Below are 19,945 nucleotides of genomic sequence, written 5' to 3' on the forward strand. Positions count from 1 at the left end.
TTTTTGTGTGGCTGTTAAGCTCAATGCACTAGAAATCACCTGCCAAAACCTTTATTGAGGATGATCATGAGTTGCTGAAAAATAAAGAAATTCAGGCTTGTTTCCCATGGTAACTTTAACTCAGCATAAGTATTACAGTAGAATATTAATCTGTAATTACCTATGTTCATGCATCTTAGGCTTGGGTGTAGTTTTAATAACCTACTTCTCCATTCAGCTTCTTACAATGCTGTTTCTAGAGAAATGCTGTTAAAAATACATGTAACATAGTGATTTGAAAGTATTTTTTTTCTTTTTACTACAGGTAAGTAAATATGTATATATTTATCACCTCTTTGCCAGTTATGGCTGTTATTATGCTATTGTTCTTACATCAGAATGCTTTAAATTTCTAGAGTGGCAGGAAACAGTTCATATAAGAGCCCTTTCAAATGCATTTTCCTGTTTGCATTGAGTTTTTGAACAAACTTCTTTAGGCCTTGTAGCTTTAGAGGGTTGCACTGCACCTGGTGTCTCAGACCTGCATTTGGAGACCTCCCTCATTCTCCCAGTAAGTGGGGACAACCTTGCTGTGACCCATATCAATCTGACAGGGTGGGTTATGACTTCAGGCAAAAGAATTAGCTGTATTTATTTTAAACCTGATGAGCTAGAAAACATGAACAGTTATTGAACCGGAGTCTCCTGGAGAGCACAGCCATGAGACCACCAGGCAAGACATCTGATGTATGAAAAAAAAATCAAAGCACTTTTTTATTTAAAGATATAAACCCAGCATTATAATAGCAACAAGTCTAAAATACCAAGGCACTCGGGTGGCCAATGGCTGCAGTCCTAACCTGACCTAACCTGCTCAGCTTTTGGCTGGTTATTGACAGGCCGATGAGATGACTACTTTAAAGCAATCAGTCATGTTGCCCTTTCCCTCACAGTGTGCAGAGACCCCACATCAGTTATGCATCCTGGCTTGCAATTTCCCACCTGTGCTGTTTGAACACTGTATCCTTAGCTGTGCAAACATTACACATCGTTTAGGTGACAAGTTGCAAAGTTAAGTAGACTTGTTGTTACAGCAGAAAGTAGTTGAGCAGCAGTCACCCTGAAAGGGAAAGATCCAAGCTAACTCAGGAATGTGCAAGTCTGCTGGATTGTTTGTTTCTCCATAAAGCCACTGATTAGGACTACGTGTGCTTCTTGAAACACTCCCATCATGTGCATTTCTGAAGTGAAGGGGATGGGTGTCCCAGGGTTGTATATTTGCTGTGCTTGTCCTGCCATGTGCGTGGCCCGGTGTGATTATTGATGATCAGTGTGTGCCTGCTGCTCTTTCACAGCCTCTGAGGCACGGGAAGTATTTTGCATCACTCCCAGCATAATGTTTTAAAACTAGGCAGTATTTTTTCATGGCATGGTGCCCAGCTAGTGCTACTTGGGGATGGTGCTTTTCGGGCTGCTGTGTTTCCTGGGAAATTGTCTTTGCTGTTTTAAAGTGGTCTTGTCTTAGCTTTGAACAAAACCTTCCTGATAAAGAAGCAGTACAACTCAGCTCTTCTATGAAAAGGACACAGGACATGCTTAAATCTTGTGGGCTTTTTCCCCTTTATGCTAAGCTTGCTGTGCAACCATCCCTGTGTTGTCTTTGTTGGTCTGTGCACTTGTTGGCTGGCAAAATAACTCTTCGTAACGTTATTTAGTTCCTCTCTGTCAGGCAGAAATGTGCTGTCATCAGCAGCTAGTTGTGATGTCTGTAAAACCCTGGGTATTCATTTACATGCACTAATGTACCCTTTGTACCCATCCCAGATGTTTTAGTGTCATTGGGAACATTGATCATTTGTCCTGCTCAATATCAGGTGAAGAGGTTGGGACTTGGAATGATCTGATAATTCTGCAACAGGGACTGCACTGGCTGTTTGTCTGCCATAGAGAGGAGTGGATGTGAAAAAGGATGTAATGTAGTTGCCATCTTGCAGTGGAAAGGTAATACTTGGAAATGTCTGTGTGTTCTGTTTTTATCTTGGTCTGAGTGCTAAACTTCCCCCAAACTGTCAAGCTTAAATTGTTGTTGGCTGTGTCAGCAGAGATGTTCTGGGTGGTTAAATATATGTCAATAGTTCTTGAAGAAACACATTGAACTGTTGATGTCTGATGGTCTATATTTCTCATCCCTTGTGTGAAAAGAGGGAGATTCTGCCTTATTCTTGATGTCTGGGTCCTGCTGGAAAGATCAAAATAACTTAGTGGGTTTGGCAGGGAGAGATGATGCTAGTGGTGAGAAGTAGGAGCCAGCCTGAGAGAATACGATTACTGAAAGTTTTGTTATGGATGGCAGGACAAGTGTTTTGAGCCTGCTGCCAAGATTTCAGGCGCAATGGCAGGCATGAAAAACTCCCAAGGACCACAGTGGTAAGTGTAGGCAAAAAGCGTCATTTGCGAGACGTGGATCCTCCTTTTGTTGGCCCTTTAAGAAGGGCTTTGAGCTGATGAAGTACTTCACTTTCTATTCCATACTCTTCAAAAGAAAAAAAAGATACTGTTTCAAGAGAGTGAATAAGAGAATCAGTGAGTGTGAGCAGGGGTCTGCAAAATGCAGCTGTGAGTGCAGGCTGGATTGCTGATTGAGGTTGTGTTTATTGCAGTGATGAGAGGTGTATATAAGATGAGGTCTTTGTAGCAAAAATGAGAAAGGCAATGTTCTGGCCTGTGTCTGCTCTGGGTAGGAAGAGCAGTTGGGAATTAAAACAACAGCAAGGGAAATTCAGATTAGACATTAGGAAAAACTTTACAATGATAAGACTAATGAAACAGGAGGATAGAGTGAGTGCCTGGGGAGTATGTGAGTCTCTCTTATTGGAGTCGGTAAAAACAGCCTAGACAAAGTCAGAAATTATTTAGGGGGTGATGATGCTGCCCTCAGGCAGGTGCATGGACTAGATGTCTCTTTTAAAGCTGAAGCTCCTGGAGGCATGTGATTAGATGGGGATTTCAGCTTCTATTAAAGAAAGAGAAATGGTCCCTCACCCTCAGAGTTGTAAGGCAGCACTGGGAAACAAGAGCCATATTTGATGTCAGTGCAGAACCCAAAATGCAACTCAAAATTTATCTTTGAGGAAATCCAGCCTTTGATATTGGGCTTCAGTGCCTGAGTGTTGGGGGTAGGCAGTGTGATTCACCTGAGAGTAGGGGGAAGAAGAAACATTGGATAATCAATGGTCAGGCAGCAGAATTTTTCTTCACATCATCTTATCCCAGTGTTTCATGATCTTCCCATATTCCTTCCAGTTCTCTTGTGTTTTGTTTTTGATATGTATTTCCCTTCATACTTTTCTAGGATATAGTAGTACTTTTAAATGTATCAAATTGTTAGGTGTGTGTTTATGTGTATTTTAAGCTAAGTAGTGATGGAAAAAAGAAATTTGGAGGTCAGCTGCTTCCCCAAAGACCTTTTGAGAGGTTTAATCAGTAGACAGAGTAACTTAGCCAGGACTGAGGTGCTGAGAGGCTCCGCAGTGTGTGCAGGCAGACATCCTTTGGAAAGGCAGCATAGCCCTGATTCAGCAGAAGTCCTGCTGTTCCGCACTGGAGAGGTGTTGCCTTTATGGTACTTGTTTTGGTTAGTTTAATAAAAATTTAGAAGTGGGGAAAAGACCTATGAGGTCATCTTGGTTACTGCCCCTGAGGGCCAGTGCAAGGCTGCTCACTTGGAAATGGCTTTAGTTAAAATAATAATTAAGGCAGAGGATGGAAACTGGGGAGGCAGATCTGTTAGGCTAGTGCTGTCCTTACTATGTCCCTTTTCAATTTTAATTGCCTTGGAAAAAAAAAAGAAAATCACAAGGCTTTAAAAGCTCTGATTCTCTCTGCTCTTCAACGCCCCCACACCCTCTCCCCGATCTTGGAGGCATCAACTCTCATCTGTCAAAGTGTAAATCAGCAATTAAAACACAAACAGCGAAATGCCAAAGATGACCCGAAGCACAAAACAACTGACAAACAAGTCCGGACAAATCGGCGGATAATTTATAAGCATTGCCCTAAAATCTAATTATTTGGCAATTCGAATTTGCAGCCGGCCAGGGCTGTGCAATAAATTTAACCCGCCATAAATTATTTAGGAGCAGCCCGTGGTGTAAATCAAAAACACGAGTGTTTGTTTAAGAAATAAGCTCCTTGTGCATAAAATGATTTTTTTTTTCCTTTAAAGAAGATGGGGGGAAAACCGTCCCTGAACAAAATGAGCTGGTGCGAAGCTCTGTCCCTCCACAGACACTCCCTTGCCTCTTCTGCCCTTACCTTTTTTGAAGGTGTAAATAGTTCTTTTGGTAAGAAGTTTTATGCTTTTCCTTATCAGACAAAATCCGTTTCTCTCAACAGCCTCTGCTTGTTTTTATTGCATTTTGAACAGTCAGCTCTGATTTTTATGGGCATCTTTTATTCTTGTGTTTATTAAACTTCTTCACATGGGGGTTAGAGTGAGGGATAAATTATTCTCTGGTAGTTTTTGAACTGAATAGGCCATACGGTCTTCCTCAAATATATAACTCTGTGTCCTGAAGGGTGCCCTGTCTGCTTTGTACTTAGGCATCTGGATTAAAAGGTTTTGAGAGCTGGGAGGCTCTTGTTGGGCACTTTGTTCCTTCTCTATAATGATAAGCAAAAAGGATAAGCAATAATATTCCTCTATGGGAATTAGGGTAATTTCAGATGCTTTCTTCTCTGATTGGAAATTGTTTAGCAAGTATAGTCTTGTGCTTGTTCTTTTACTAGCAAGAAGATCAAGACAGTTGAATTGACGCATCCCTGGTCTGTTGTTAAAGGGAAGGGAGTTTAATATAGAACAACTGAGTAAGGAAGGGCTGGGTTTATAGCAGTGCTTTCCCATGCCATTAAGAATTTTTCAAATCCCTCTTAGAAGAAAGTCCCTAGCCATTCCACAGTTACCCTGCTGCTGCTCAACCCACTGGCTAGGGACAGCCAGGTTGTGCAGAAGACTTCTTCTACCTGGAACTTTTTTTTTTTTTAAACCCTTGGTTTTTCAGAAGGACAAAAGTTCTAAGGAAGATGTCACATAGATTTGCTTGGAGTACCTTGAAATAGTAAATGTAGGAGTGTTATAAAGAGAGTGGACCTGGTAATGGATCTGTATAAGCCTCTGGCACTGTAGGTTCCTATTGTTACTGTGTTTGGGGGCACAGCTGAGGGGAGGGACAGGGTGCTGATGTTTTTTTCTTTAAGCGTGTTAATATTGATTTTAGAAGCTCTGTGTTCCAACAATATAAATGCAAATGCGTGTAATTGGGAGCCTTGTGCAGAATTTCTCAACAGAAAACATGTTCAACTTCTCTGACAATGAAAAGAAAATAAAAAGCCGCTTATTTATTGGTGGTGATTTGAATCCTGGATTTCCTTTCAAGTTACTTTGCAGTGCTAAATAAAATACCTAATTGCAGTGCTCGCAAAATTCAAATGAGTACATTTGTTCTTCTGGTAGCTCGCGGCTATTTGCAGCCTCTGGACACCCTCTGCATTATTTTAGCACATCCATAACTCCTGGTTATGCTATAAGGAAAAGCTGGCGGTGGGGGCAGAGGGAAGGCTTAGAAGCCCCAAATGCTGCTGGCACAAATCACTGCCAAATTTGGAACATATACTCAGTGTTGGAGTGGATATATGTGAGGATCTCAAGGTAACACTTAGGGATGATCGGGCTCTGATAGAAGAAAGGAAGTGTCAGTGAATCTCTGCCCTTAACTCCCTCATGCTGCTTTCCTCCACCTTTCCTGCCTGGGAAGAAGCAGTGAAGGTCCTTGAATGGTGGAGATGGAGCTGAGCATATTGAGCTCACTGGGCAGCTCACTGGGCTGCTGTGAAACATGAGAGAGCACCCGGCTGCCTTCCTGCATCACAGTCTCTTGGGGGGTTGTGTGTATGAGTGTCTAAGTGCTCACCGTTTCATAATAATTACTAATGAAATTCTAGATCTGTAATAACATTTCAGATATCTAAAACAAACCATATGCTTGTTAAAAAAAAAAAAAAAGAGAGAGAGAAAAAAAGTGGAAACAGATCTACTTTAAGTCATAAATTCTTGGTAATAGAGGCCTCTTTTCTCCCCCCTTTCTGTTTATGTTTGATAGATATTTTTGTTTCTGCAGGAATGTCAACTCTTAATTTCATGATGTATCATGGGCTTAAGAAAATTGAATTTAATAAAGGCAAAAGATGAATGGCACCTTTAAAGGTCCCAACACTTGTCTTTATTAGCAGGACAAACTGCAGGGTCTCCAAACACTGCTTCTCTCCAAATGAAAGTTTAAATGAAAAGTACAGCAGTGTCACAGGTTAAATTTCATTGCAGGACTGGCTAACGTCGTTAGTGAGGAGTGGGGCTGATTTCATGGGGCTGGTATCTGTTGCCTTAGATACCAGTGGAGCAAACACTGCCAGAGACTGGAAAAATCTCCGCTATAGGAAGCGTGCAGATAAACAGCCTTTTGGGAAAGGTTCTTTACCACTTGTTTCAAAAACTGACCCAATAAGCCCAAGAGAGTGGCTGCACTTTCTCCTACGATGCTATAGCTGCCTCTGGGGTTCCACCCCTGCTCCTGGCCATGCACTTCTCACAGACCTACAGTAATTCTGGATATTGTTACATTTTCCACATTTTTTAAGTATGGCTTTTTATTTCCTCCGTCTGTCTTAATCCGACCCTCCTGGAAGTGCTTTTTGCCTTTGGTTCTGGAAGGCAAGGACGCCTTTGTGTATCAGATCAGCAGCAGGCTGTCTTTCAGTCTCGCTTTGCATCCAGCCAGTTGATGGCCCCTGAGGATGTTTGTGGTCCCTTAGGGTACATCCCAGCATTGCAACACAGCCCTGCTATGAAATCCAGCCGGTGTGTGTCCCTCTCTGGAAAGGGAAATGTTTGTCTTGCCTTGCCGTGAGCTCGCCTGCTTCCATGATCACCCTCTGGGTGGGATGCAGGCCTAAATGGCAGCAAGATGCCCCAGACCCATTTGAAAGATGGAATGGTATTATTCTGAGGTTAAGCCTGCCTCTATTATGGCAGCCTGTCTGTTGACTTCAAACTTTGCAGTCTGTTTTCCTTCTGAACAGAAGTTTGCTGCTTTCAGAGCCCGTCTGTGGTGGCCCCTTTGAGGGGAGGATCAGCTGTATTCAGCATTTCTTACTCTCTTGGGTTTCTCTTGGGTGGCTGAACCTGGTGAGTTTGGCTGCACCACAACAGGCAAACTGGCTAATACTCAAGTGTTTGGCATGCATCTTCCCCTTCCCTTGGATTCCCCTGGGTCAAGTTTGCTCTCTTTCCTGGGAAAACTTGGTGACTCTCAGTGGGGTGGTATGACAGTAGGGAAGGATGTGCCCATCCATCTGCTCTGCTTCACCCAGCACAGCATGCACAGGGAGTGGCACAGCAGACCATGAGGAAATGCTTAAGCCATGCGTCCTGTGCAGCTTCATTGCTCAATGTCTACACCTGGGCACTTCCACACTGTTAACAATTTATTTGATTTTTACATTTTTTTCTGACTTTCCATCTCAGCAGCACATGCTCTCCATGTGCCCTGGTCTGGGCTGTGCCCCTGCTGCTCTGGGGAGCTGCTCTGCTCTGTCTCTGGGCTCTGCCCACCATGGAAATTGGGTGTTTCTCCTGGCTATTTAAATTATCTATTGTTTCCATTTACCCACCCAGCTTCTTGCCCTCCTGCTGCCTAGTGGGGTGGTGATGTCATCAACTCATATGTGTAACCTCACGATAATTTCCGCCTGCAGGTCATGAGGGTTGCAACCACGGTCCAAAAAAGTGTATTAGTTCCTCTGCAGCGGCTGCATTTTTCACATGCTAATTTTACTCACAGGAGTTGGATTTTTTTTCATTTTTTATTATTTCTTATTTGTCTCTTCCAGATGTTTTCAGGCAGTTTTTTTTGTTGTTAAACTAATTCCATTCATGTTTTAAAAATTTATGAAAGCACTAATAAAAATGTCAAAGTGGTAAAAATGTTAGCTTTTGCTCTGCTTTGATTAAATTTTGCAAACTGTTTTTGAATATTAAAAAGCAATATTTTTTTTATTCTCTCTCCCTCTCTCTGTTTTTCTCCAGAAGTGATTTGAGAGGCTTGTTGCATGGATATCACTCAGCAGGCTCATTTGCACTCCAGAACCTTGGTGCCATGGATCTCTATTAAATAACATAGACAAATTATTCTTTAAAGACACCAAACAAATTGTCACTTCTCCTCTTACATTAAACTAGAAGGAAGAAAGGGAGTGGAGAAGGAGGGGGGTGAACACAAAGGATTTTATCGCTTTTATTCAGTGGGCGGCTTTTTTAATTTCATGTATATTTTTTAATAATTGAGAAATCCATCGCAACTGGATTTGTTTAAACTTTTTATTAACAGGTTCATGTAAATTTTTGATTGCTGATTATTCAAATAATTGAACATTCTTCTGATGAAGGAACGTTTTTATTTCCTTATCAGCATAAATTGGCTACAAAGAGGAAAATGAAGCAGGGCTGGCTTGCTACTGTGCTGTATCCCATAGGGGATGGATCTGGGGGGAGCTTTCAACTCCTCTTCCCAGTCTGTTGGAGGAGGGCAATCTTCAGCCTCTCCAGAGAAGGAGGTGCTTCATGCAGTAGTTCCTGTTGTCTGTGTGGTGGTGTCCTCTAAAAGGATGATGGGCTGGAAAGGTTGAGACTGGTCTTGGGGTGGGCACAGCCCCTGTGATGTCCTTGACAAACAGCTGTGAGGCCATTACAAGTACAGCTTTGTATTCCCTGGGTAGCACATGAGACTGGTGTGAGACCACCTTCCTTAGGTTCAGCTTAGGCAGCTGCAGTGCTGAGCACAGAGACCTCCTTGCAGCCTTTCCTGGCTGCGATGAGCATCAGCACCATCCTTGTCTGTTCTGGTGGTGTTGGATGTGCTCTGTGCTGTGGGACCACTTCCCACTTCTGCTGAGCTTTATGTTGAGTTCATTTTTGTTTGGGACTATCAGGCCACCTTGCTAGATGGGATAATTTCCAGCTTCATTTCTTGTTTGTTTTAAATGAACAGCTGCTTTTCTTTTTGCCCTATTCAGGAAATCATCGAATTCCCTATCCTGAAGCTGAATGGCAGGACGATGGAGATCGAATCCACCTTTCACATGTATGTTCAGCCTGTGGTGCATCCCCAGCTTACGCCCTTCTGTACAGAGGTAAAGTGCTAAGGTTCCCTGGTGCTCCAAGAGTCTCTCTGGGAAGCAGGTTTCCATTGCACCAGGGACTCAGGTCGCCTCTTCACGGTGCAGCTGCAAGGCAGTGTGTCATGCCAGCCTTAGGTTAATGACAAAGAGAATAATTTTTTGTAATTGCAGTAATGTGTAAAGACCTCAGTTTGGATTCATAAATAACTCTAGCTGTGATCTGCCAACTAAGATAATTATATTTACAGCTGAAAAATGTCTCGATTGGGTGATCACCAAATAAACACACTCATGTTAGCCGATGTTCAAAATCCTGTAACCTCTTTATGAGCTCTTGAAATTTTGCTGTTCTCATCTGTGGTGGGGAAGGTCAAAGAGAGCATGGACTGAGGAAAGACAGTGCTGTGCAAATGTGTGGTTCAGAGCACTGTGGGCCTGTATGTTATGATCAGAGTGGTAGGATAATTCATGTTTGCATTTTTAAGACTTTCTTTTTGGCATTGTAATTGTGGGCCACTTGAAATGATTGCTGGCGAAGAAATGATTGCTCTTTACTTGCTTACTCTCATTGCTGAGGACAGCTGCTTTTGAGCTGTGGCCACCTTTCCCCAGATATGGAATGAAGGTGGTAAATGTGATCCCTGAGGGTTCAGAGGAGTTCAGGAGCAGGGGTTTGGTTTTGTTGTTGATTTGGAGTGGTTTATTTTGGTTTTTTTTTTTATTCAACCGAAAAAGTTAACTGTTTTTCCAAGTGTGTTTTCCCTCCTTGCCATAATCATCAAAAGAAACTTTCAAGTTCCTTTTGCTTTGAGCTTTTCTTCCTGTCAGTCCATTGGTTCAATTTTGGCCAGCACAATCACTAAAATACTGACTGTGGGAATCAGTGTATTCAGGCTCTTCATTCTGTCCGTCTTGTCATCAACACCATGGTGTGTTTTCCCCTACCTCTGTGGCTACAGCCTTAAGCCTGTGGAGGGCTTGTCCCACCTGTACTAGCCTGATGAAAAATGACTCCACTGTGTTAGGTGGAGTCCCCTCCAGAACCAACCAGCCCCTTCCATATTTTCACATTGTAAAAACAAATACTTATTTTTATTCTCCTGTAACTCAAAACCGTCTGAAGGTATTTTATTTAAACTTAAAAAAAAAAAAAAACTAAGCCCAGAAAACATTATTCCCCAGAGAAGAGCTTTCAGAAACCTATAAATGTGTGAGAACAGAGGGTTATAATGGAAATGGTTTTGCAACCTTAATGCTAGAAGGCTGGGCAACTACTTTGGCTGTCCTTATCCCCATGAGACTTGCTGGACATATGCTTGTACAAATGTGATAAATCTCACAGCTTGCACCTGATCTTTGCTAAAGACAATGTCATCTTCTAGAGCTGAGCCCAAAATGTCGGCCCTGCAAGTCACCTAAATTCTGGAGAGAAGTTGTCTCATTAACTCCCACCAAAACTCCCTTTTCTGGAAATTTCTCTATTTCTCATCCTTTCCCCTGTTTCTAAAGACTGCAGCTCTGTTCTTGCACAAGAGTCTGCATGACTTGCTTGGTGCATGCTTGTGGTTCAGCTTTGTGAGCTGAATGGAGCCTCCAGCCTGCTGCAATCTAGGGACATTCAGAAGTTCTCTAGATGATGACCTCATGGCCAACAGTCAGCCCATCTGATGCTCCTGTACTGCAGTGATGGTTTCTTGGTTTTCTCTTGCTCTTGGGGGTGTGGACCAGGTGTTTGTGTCTCTTGTGTGGAGCCTTGAAGCAAGGGAAGCTGAGTGTGTCTGTGTGTCCATGATGGCTTTTGCAGGATAGGCACAGGTGTCCCAGGTCAGCATTCTGCCGTGAACCTTGGTCTGGCATCATGTCCAGAGTTAGGTGAAAATGGGCAGTATTGAGGCCTGCGGGCAAAAGGATTGCAGAACCCCCACCTGTGTGTATCAATGGTAAAAAAAGGCTGCACCTATACCAGGTTTGGCAAGTCCTCTGTTATTAACAGCATGGATTAGGAGGCTGGTTTTAATCCCAGCCTTGGCATCACTCACTCCTGGTCACCCCCACATCGTACCCCTTGCTACTTAGTGCCCAGCATGGCCCCTGTCCTTCCTGGCTTTGCAGTCCCCTGGCCTGTTGCAGGGGGCTGCCAAGAGGTCCAAGAGTAGGATTGTGGCTGGAGGTGTGCTTGTTCCTGGGGCCCGTGTATGGGGCTGGATTTGAAACCCTACCCTGGGAGCCAGTGAGTGCTGCTAGGTAGGCGCAGAAATCATCCCTGTGCCACTGGTGGAGGTTTGCTTGAGACCTCAGGGACACAGCCAGGATGTGCTCTTGCAGAGCTGCTGCCTGAACTGCTCCAGCACTTGTTATCGACTTTGTGTTGGTTTATGTTTTCTGAAAAATACTAATTTTGCTAAATGCCAGTAAAGGGCTTTGTCTAGGCACCTCTACTTACAAAGGTTGAGATTTATTGGCCTCTTTGTCTACAAAGAAAGACCAGGCCTGATTATCAGATGGTACACCAGAGACAAGTGCTTAGGTAATCAGCAAACTGTCTTGGAGTAGAAATACGATGATTTTCCAGATTAACTCTCTAGCAAAAGCACTGGTGTTGACAATACATGGGAGCCTGTCTGCTGTGCTGCTGATTTCCCCTCTCCCCTCTGCCTACACCAGTAGAGCTGCTTGGTGTAGACTCTCTGTGGAAGGGTTACTGGGGTTGCTTGACATTACTCCTTGGGTTTGGATTACCTCTTCCTTCTTGAAGACAACAGCACAGCATGGGAAGGGTACTTGGAAGGGTGGAGAGCTTGTTGCCTCCCTTAAGACATCACTTTGCTTACCTTTTGGTGTGTCTGTGCTCTCCCCTGGCTACAGGATGTTTCTCCAACTCCCCACATCAGTGGCCAGGAGCTGTCTTCCAGTGCTGGCTCACTCTGAGACCTCATCTCATCCCCTTTCTCCTGACCTGCTTCTGTAAAACAGCAGGTCATGAACCTCGGTTATTGTGAGGGGAGAGCTGAGTACTTAGGTGGAGAAGTTGTTAAAAGCTGTTACTAGGTGTATAAAGCTCATCATGCCTTTTTGGAAGATGCAGATGATTTTTCTGGTGCCCAAGAAAGTTCTTGCCAGGAGCTTAAGGAGAGGTTCCCTCTCCATGCAAGGTGCGTGTACTGATCTTTTCACGATACTTTGCTCTCTTTTTATGACTAAATTTTATTGATTTTTTTTCTTCCTGAAGGAATAGACAATAAAAATACAAAAAGATAAAGGCATTATAGCTTGCTTATATTCCCAAGTACCTCATGCTTCTTGGGATAACCAGTGAAATTTTACAATTGTGCAGTTTTATGGTTTTATACTTTTTCAAAGCTGCAAGACCAGATGCAAAGATCCAGTGCACTAGGTTGGATGTGGCAGATGGACATAACTGATAACAAAAAGCATTAGAAAGGATGAGAGAGTAGAAGATGAGCGAGTTTCACCTGTATTGAAATGTACCTATGGAGCAGATTCTCCTCTGTATTCATGTGTGTGATTTCTGCAGCATGAATCTATGTGTGTTTGCTTGACAATGTGTCCGTGTACATACAGGCTGGTACTTTGCTTGGCCTAGCAGGGAAGGACAGAAGGAGTTTTGGGCAAGAATAAGCAGAGACTCTTGGTGGCCTCTCTGCATCTGCCTCCATATCCCTCCCTCCTCCAGTTGGGGAATGTCTGGATGAGGCCGTTATGCCCTGTCCTCCCATGGCATCAGGGGTGCAGTGCTCCACAGATACAGTCCTGAGGGTGCCTGGAATGGTAGAAACCGTTTGCATCAGTGCTGGCTGAGATAGTGAAAGGTCACCTGTCATCCTTAGCACAGAAAAGACTTGGTCCTCTTGGAGGTTCAGATGAGGGCCATGAAGATGAGCAGAGAGATGAAACATCTCTCCTGTGAGGAAAGGCTGGGAGCTTTGGGGTTGTTCAGCTTGGAGAAGATAATAATCCCAAGAGACCTTATTGTGACCTTTTAGTACTTAAGAGGGCCTATAAGATAGATTTTTCAGCTCAGCCCTATTGTGACAGGACAAGGAATAACGACTTTAAACTCGTCAAGTAAGTGTACAGAAGAAGATTTTTACATTGAGGGTGGTGAAACAGCGTCACAGGTTGCCAGAGAAGTAACATTCAAGGTAAGGTTGGGCAGGGCTGTGAGCAACCTGATCTAGTTGAAGATGTGCCTGCTCGTTGTGAGGGAGGTTGGACTGGATGAACTTCAAAGGTCCCTTCCAAAACAAACTATTCTATGTTCCTTTCTGAACACACCTTTCAGTCACTTCCAGAGATTTGGGTTGAGCTGCTCTCTGAAAAGCAAAACCAGCATTTGCAATAGGTGAGCTGTCCACCTCTGCCAGAAGAATACATGGAGTGAAGGATGGCAAGAAAAGCAAAAACCATGCCAGTGAGCTTTAAAAACTGCTCTAAAGAGCCGTGCATTAGTTCCTCAAATCTATTTGCTTCTCAGAGTATGGAAGTCTGTAGGTAGTAGCTGTTAACACAATTAAAATAGAGATTAATATAAAAACAGTTTCTGAAATATAAAGGAGTGTCTATGTCTCTCCACTTTCCTAAAATTCCACTTCATAATGGCATGATGAACTTGAGAAACACACCTAGAGGAACTCTGCATTCTTCAAATTAAAATACTTTCCCTAAAAGGTATGTATTGCCATTTCATGGGAGTCACTATGAGAAAATAATCTTTGCACTTACAGTTTATTCAGTGAGTCAGGTATTTGGTATTCATTAAATGTAATTACAGTTTAATTGGAGTTTAATATAATTTCTTTTTCTGTCCTTCAAGTTCAGTGCTGTAAGCCAAGCAGCCAAAGAAAGTGAGAGATAGAAACCATTTAGCTTCCTTCAGTTGCCACATATTTAATAACGCAGACCCCTCTGGTTTGTGAGAGGACTTATCTTGTACAAGTAGGTTGAGCTGGTCTGCATGGAAGATTTACTCCTGGGTGATGCAGGGGCCATCGGTATCTCTCAGCTGGATGCTATGGCTTCCAGAGGCATGAATGCTTCTAGGTTGTGCTTGACCTTTATTTTATGAAGACATGTGAGTTGTGTAGCTTCAGGAAAGCGCCATATGAAGTGAAATCCCATAGTGTGCACTTGTTTTAAAAATGATTTTTTTAATTACTTGGGTGCATTGATGGCAAGCTACTGAACTCCAATATTCAATATATTAAAAGACAGTTTTGTCAGTCGGAAGGCAGACAGAAAAATTATCTGTTTTCCATGTGCCTCAAGCTCTCCTGGGCAGACACTGGCAGAGGCCCATGAGACTGCATCTTTTAATGCATGTGTTTAGCTTTGAACAGCTGAGCAGTCTAGGAGCAGTCAGTAGGAGTATCTGTTGGCAGGACCTCTTCTAAGGAACCTACTGGAAAACAGACTAGACAGGGGTCTGGAAGAAAAAGCTTTTCTTCAGCTTTCATTCCATTATTTTAAATACAATTTTGAACTGCCGAGGAATGCTGTGATGGACTACAGGAATGTGGACATGCTGTCTGCCCAGCTCTTGGGAGGATGACTGGGTCCACTCCATGTCTCCCTTGCCAATACTTCTTTGTTTGGTTCATCTGACACTGAAATTGTGGTGTCACTGTGACAGCAGAGGAATGTCCAGACCTTGGTAGTTACCACTGCCTGTGTACATCAAGGCAACACCAAAACTGCTGAAGGGCATATTGAAAAAGGGCATCATGCTGATGTATGACACTGCTCCCCAAATGGATCCAGCCATGCTGAGAATTTGCAGTTTTGTGGTGTGGGTAGGAGCCCCACTACATTTCTGTGTTTGGGATGGAGCTGTGCCCTTGCCTGTGGCTGGGGAGCTACCAGGGTCACTCTGCTGTAGCTGGTTCCTCATCAACACCCATGTGGGTCACAGGAGCATGTTTTGGTTGCAGAAAGATGGACAGGAGAATAGACCTCTTTAACATCTTTTGAGTGCTGCTCTGGTGACTGCTTTCTGTTTGTCTCTGTTTCAGCTGACTGGGATTATTCAAGGCATGGTGGATGGGCAGCCGAGCCTCCAGCAAGTGCTTGAGGTAAGCAGAGTAACCTTTAGTTCTCAAACTCTGACCTCTGGTCTTGTAGTCCCCTCTTCATCTCTTCCCCTCACCCTCCCGCTGAGAATCGAACCGCGTAATTTGACTATGATTACAGCTTCATTAGAATAACATTTGCTGTCACACCGGTGACACACTGCTGAGATTATTGAACCATTGATCTGTCATCTCCAGCTGTTCATGTCAAGGGTGCTGACAAGATATCCAAACTCCTGCCAGTAGATAGGAGAAGAGGCAATTCTTTCTTGAACCAGTTTTAAAGCACCGAGACATTGCTCAAGACCACTACTCCTGGAGATTCTGCTTTCGTTTCTTTTCCCCTCCCTCAGCACTTTATTAAATTATTTTTTCTACCTATTTAAATGCTCAATAATATATGTGGTATAGAAAGAAAATGCCTCTGAAATCTAATCTAAAGGATGTGTGAATGCAGATACAGCCCTAATAATATCTTCTCCTTAGTGTGGAATTCCTAGAACATTTAAGGCCTAATTAGCTTGGAAGTATTTGTCCATCAATAGCTTTTGTTGTTAGTCAGATAGTGAAGGAAACCTCCTCAAGCAGAGCCTACTTGTGCTGCTGGTTGATGTTTGATGCGTCATCTCATCAGGATTTCCACTGCTGTGTTACCTAATTGTTCCTAATCAAAATAATTGCAACAATTGTTTATCTGAGGAAATCAAATTAAAGGTGCTTAAATTCTCCGTGGAGACAGCACTTGATGGCCACTCACATCAGCAGTTTACCACTGCTGTCCCCAGCTCCAGGCGGGCCCATGTGAGGCTGGCTGGGAGATCCTGTCAGCCAAAGGGAGTGTGGCTGAGAGACTGGATGCTGCTTTTCTGGATGCTGCTTTTTTCTGCTGCTTTTCTGGGGAGTTTTACTCAGGGGGATGTTGTACAGTCACAGGAAGAAGCATCACCCCCTGGCAGGAAAGGCTGTGTCAGTGACATGAGACTGAAGATGGTGCTCTGTAGAGGTGATGTCTCACATCCATGCAAACCCTCAGCTCTCCAGAGAGCATACAGCAGTCTTGCTTGTCCATAAACATATGGATGCAAAGAGAGCTCACCCTCCTGTTTCCCCCAGGAGGACGAGCTCTCTTTGCCTGGATGGGTGAACGTAGATCACCACTGGAGTATTCCAGAAAATTATTCATTCTGTTTCTATGGAAGCTTCTTAGAGTGTGGAAACACTTATGTAGAATTTTTTTTTTTATTTGGACAGAAAATGTGTTCATACAGCAGCATGTTTCTAGGTTAAAATGAGATTCAGGCCAGGCAACTTCTGAGGCATGCTGGTTACTCAGGAGTGAAAGGTGTCAAGCAAGGGAAAAGAGGAGGGATTTCTGTTCCTCAAGCATTGAAAATGCTGCTGATGAGGTTGCATAATAACAGTTGATTGCCTGCCACTGCAAGATTTTGGGCATGTCGTTTGCTAGTTTTAGCTGGACTAAGTGTCTATGCAGGGCTTCTGTCTGTGCAGGGCTTCTAGTCTAGGTTAGTTCCTTAATCCCTGAGATGGATTGCATCCTCCAGGTTAACATGGCCCGTTTTTTAAGAGGACTCAGAATGTCTGTCCCTGTGGAAAGCTGATCAGGAATAGTGGATCCACACTACCCTGAACAAGCATTTCTTCAGAACTGCGAGAAGGAAAGAGGGATCCAGCCTGGAGAGGAAGAGGACACCTGGCTTTGCTTGTTACTGCCACATAGTGCCTGTGTGTGCCCAGCCCTTCCATTTTTCCCCCTTCCCATATCCCCCTGCTGCTATATGAATAAGTGTATGTCAGAAATGCTGTAGGGGACGGGTACCATCTCAATATACCTGTCTTTTCTCCTCACTGGAGGGGACAAAAGTTATGTTTCCTACAAGCCTCTTTGGTACAGGGAGAGGAGAATGCCAGGTAACAGCACGGTTGTATCGTCCCGTTAACGCTGCACAACTTTCATCCCTCCACAAGCAGAGCTGCTGCAGTGTCTGATAAGATCATCTCTCCTCTGGTTGCCTGATGTCTCCTATCAGAAATCTTCAAAGGTCCAAACGTGCTGTTGTTGAGATGGCAAGCAAAGAGAGAAGAGAGAGAGGGAGAGGTTGGATAAGATCACAATTTTCTTCTCTCTTGATTGCAAGCAGCTTATCTGAGTTTAACTCTTGTGGCTTGGCCTGTCTCTGTAAAACTCATCCTCTTTTCTTGCCTTCCTTTCAGAGGGTTGACGAGTGGATGGCAAAGGAAGGCCTCTTAGATCCCAGCGTCAAGTCGATTTTTGTGACCTGTGGAGACTGGGATTTGAAAGTGATGTGAGTATGGGAGGGGAGGGAGATTTTCCTGGGCTTTATTGCTCCATGCTTGCTTGTAGTGCATATGTCTTTGTCCTTGCAAGCCTCCCAACTGTCCCTAGTCATTGTTTCTTAGGGAAATTGTTGTTTGCCATGCATAATTGGGAGAGGAAAGTTATTTCAGAAGACAGGTGGGTGCTGGGCATGGTGCATGATCACTGCCTAGGATATTTCCTATAGTGAGTGAAGCCTTTCAGAACCTTAGGAAAAGTTGAAACTGGAGCTTTGTGACGTTTCGCCTTTTACCTAATATACTTTCCAAAGGGATGGGTATTTCTGAGTGCTTATGTGAATGATCAAGTGATGATCCGTACCTGACTTCCTGCATTTAAGGGTTTTTCTGTCATCTTGGCACAGTAATTCAATGTGAATCACAGAGTAGTCTTTGGAACAGAACACAAGCAGAATACAAGCCCAGGTCTGGCATGCTCCAGTGGTGTTCTTATCTTTAAGGTCATCTTCATCAGCTGGATGAATATCTGGCAAGCACCAGGTGGGAGCCTGCACTGGGATCTGCAAATGTTAGTGTATGTGCATGTTTTGTTAGAAAAATAGCTAGGCCACAACCTAAAAATGTTATTGTAAGAATGGAGCTAAATGTCCAAAAATTAAATTAGTTCAATCTCCAAAGTGTTTGCAGATCAGTGTCCTATAGAGCTGAATTCCCTTGGATTGCTATAATCTTGCTTCAGCTTTTCATTTCCCTGTGGTGCTGGATAAAGACTCCTGTTGTTATCACACCAGTAAAGCATGGGCTTGACACATCCCATCCTAAACTGACAGCCACAACTCGTTAGTAGTGTTACTTGGTTTTCACTGTGACATTGGTTTCCCCAAGCTGGAAGCCTAAATAAACTGCTCATAGTCTAGGAGCAATCAGCACCAGTTCTTCCCTGACAAGTAGACTTTGCAGAGTGGCAGCTCCTTGCCTTTTCTTTGTGTAATTAGTGAAACGTGAAATATGGGGTCCAAAGCTCAGCACCAGCACTAGTGGTGATGAGAAATTGGCTCCAGACAGAGACAGAGGGGTGGTATTTGAATTTTTGAGTCAGAATCTCAGTCTTTGCTCAGGCTGTGTCCAGAGCTCATATATATTGCAAGTTCCTGTGTTAGCTACCTAAATTAGAAGTGAGTTATTTTTCATTATATATCATGTTTAAGCTTCTATTAGAGACCAGCACAGCTGCTGTGCTAAACTTCTGTTTCTCATGTATTCTATTTTCTCAGTTCTTTACTCCTGTATTGCTGTTGTGTGAGTCCAATTTACCACTTTGTTGATGGTTGTGAGAAACAGTTATTTTTGCTCCAAGCCCATCTTTCTATTGCTTTCACAGTGGGCTGACAAGATTCCCAGGTAATGACATCCTAACTTGGTGTTCCTATGGAAAGAGCAACCTGGATGTGTTGGGTGGCTTTTTTTTTTTTCTTCAGAGCTCTACAGCAGGCAAATAGAGGTAAAGACGAGCCCCATTTGTGGTGAGTCATAGGGGTTGTGAGGTGAGCTGGCTCAGAGGGACATGCTGTTCTGGAGTGGAGATACACTATTCACCATTTGCAGTGGTCTTTCGCATGGATTGTCCCTCACTAGTCAGCTGGAAAAGAAGACTCCACTCCTGGCCATGAGGTTGTTGAGAGTGGTTCATTTCTCCCTCTTCCTTTTAAAATTTTTTTTTAAACCATTAACTTCAGAATTCAATCCTGAAGCGTCTTCAGGGCAAAGCAGAAAATACATTCTGTGTTTCCAAGCACATGCATAGCAGGAGTCTGGCTGCATCCGCCTGGTGAGTAGCACATCATCCTGCTCCGTCGCCGATTGGGTGCTGCAGCGTGTAGCGTCACATCTGATTAGCACCATGCCAGTGGATGAGGCTGGAGTGAGGACTCCCTGTCAGCTCTGACTTGTCTCATTTCCCATTACTTTTATCCGTCACCACAAATGCCGAGTCTCCCTCCTGAACTAATTAAGTTTGCGTGTGTTTAGACACATTGCCAAATAGGGTTTAGCAAAGCAGAACTGAGCATCTCTTTTTAAAGAGAGAAAGCGGAGTGCTGAAACAAGGCTGCTTAGACACGGAGGCAGAGCCTCAGAGACGTGGAACATCCATGAGGTATTCCAGGGAATCACTCCATGCTTCCCTACAAGACCTGTGGTGTAGCTGATGCCCTTTGCTACCACGTTGAGACCACACACTGGTCACAAAAGACAACAGGAAGGGAGGTGGTGCTGTTTGTCCGCTTTTGGAGGAGTGTTGTTGGAACATTGCATGGTAGAAACCTGGCTGGGTA

The 19,945-nt window shown here is 43.7% G+C and overlaps 1 protein-coding gene across 4 annotated transcripts in view; it reads left to right on the forward strand.

Moving 5' to 3' along the window:
- Positions 1–19,945, forward strand: part of ERI3 (ERI1 exoribonuclease family member 3) — a 129,566-nt gene that overhangs the window by 15,393 nt on the left and 94,228 nt on the right. For all 4 annotated transcript variants that reach the window (XM_009088657.4, XM_030226326.2, XM_050977562.1 and 1 more), the window contains 3 exons: positions 9,106–9,222; positions 15,240–15,299; positions 17,529–17,620. In XM_009088657.4, coding sequence (XP_009086905.1) covers positions 9,106–9,222; positions 15,240–15,299; positions 17,529–17,620 — 269 coding nt within the window. The remainder of the gene's footprint in view (positions 1–9,105; positions 9,223–15,239; positions 15,300–17,528; positions 17,621–19,945) is intronic.

The sequence above is a fragment of the Serinus canaria genome, chromosome 8 (genome assembly GCF_022539315.1).
Source record: "Serinus canaria isolate serCan28SL12 chromosome 8, serCan2020, whole genome shotgun sequence".
In the NCBI taxonomy this organism is placed as follows: Eukaryota; Metazoa; Chordata; class Aves; order Passeriformes; family Fringillidae; genus Serinus; species Serinus canaria.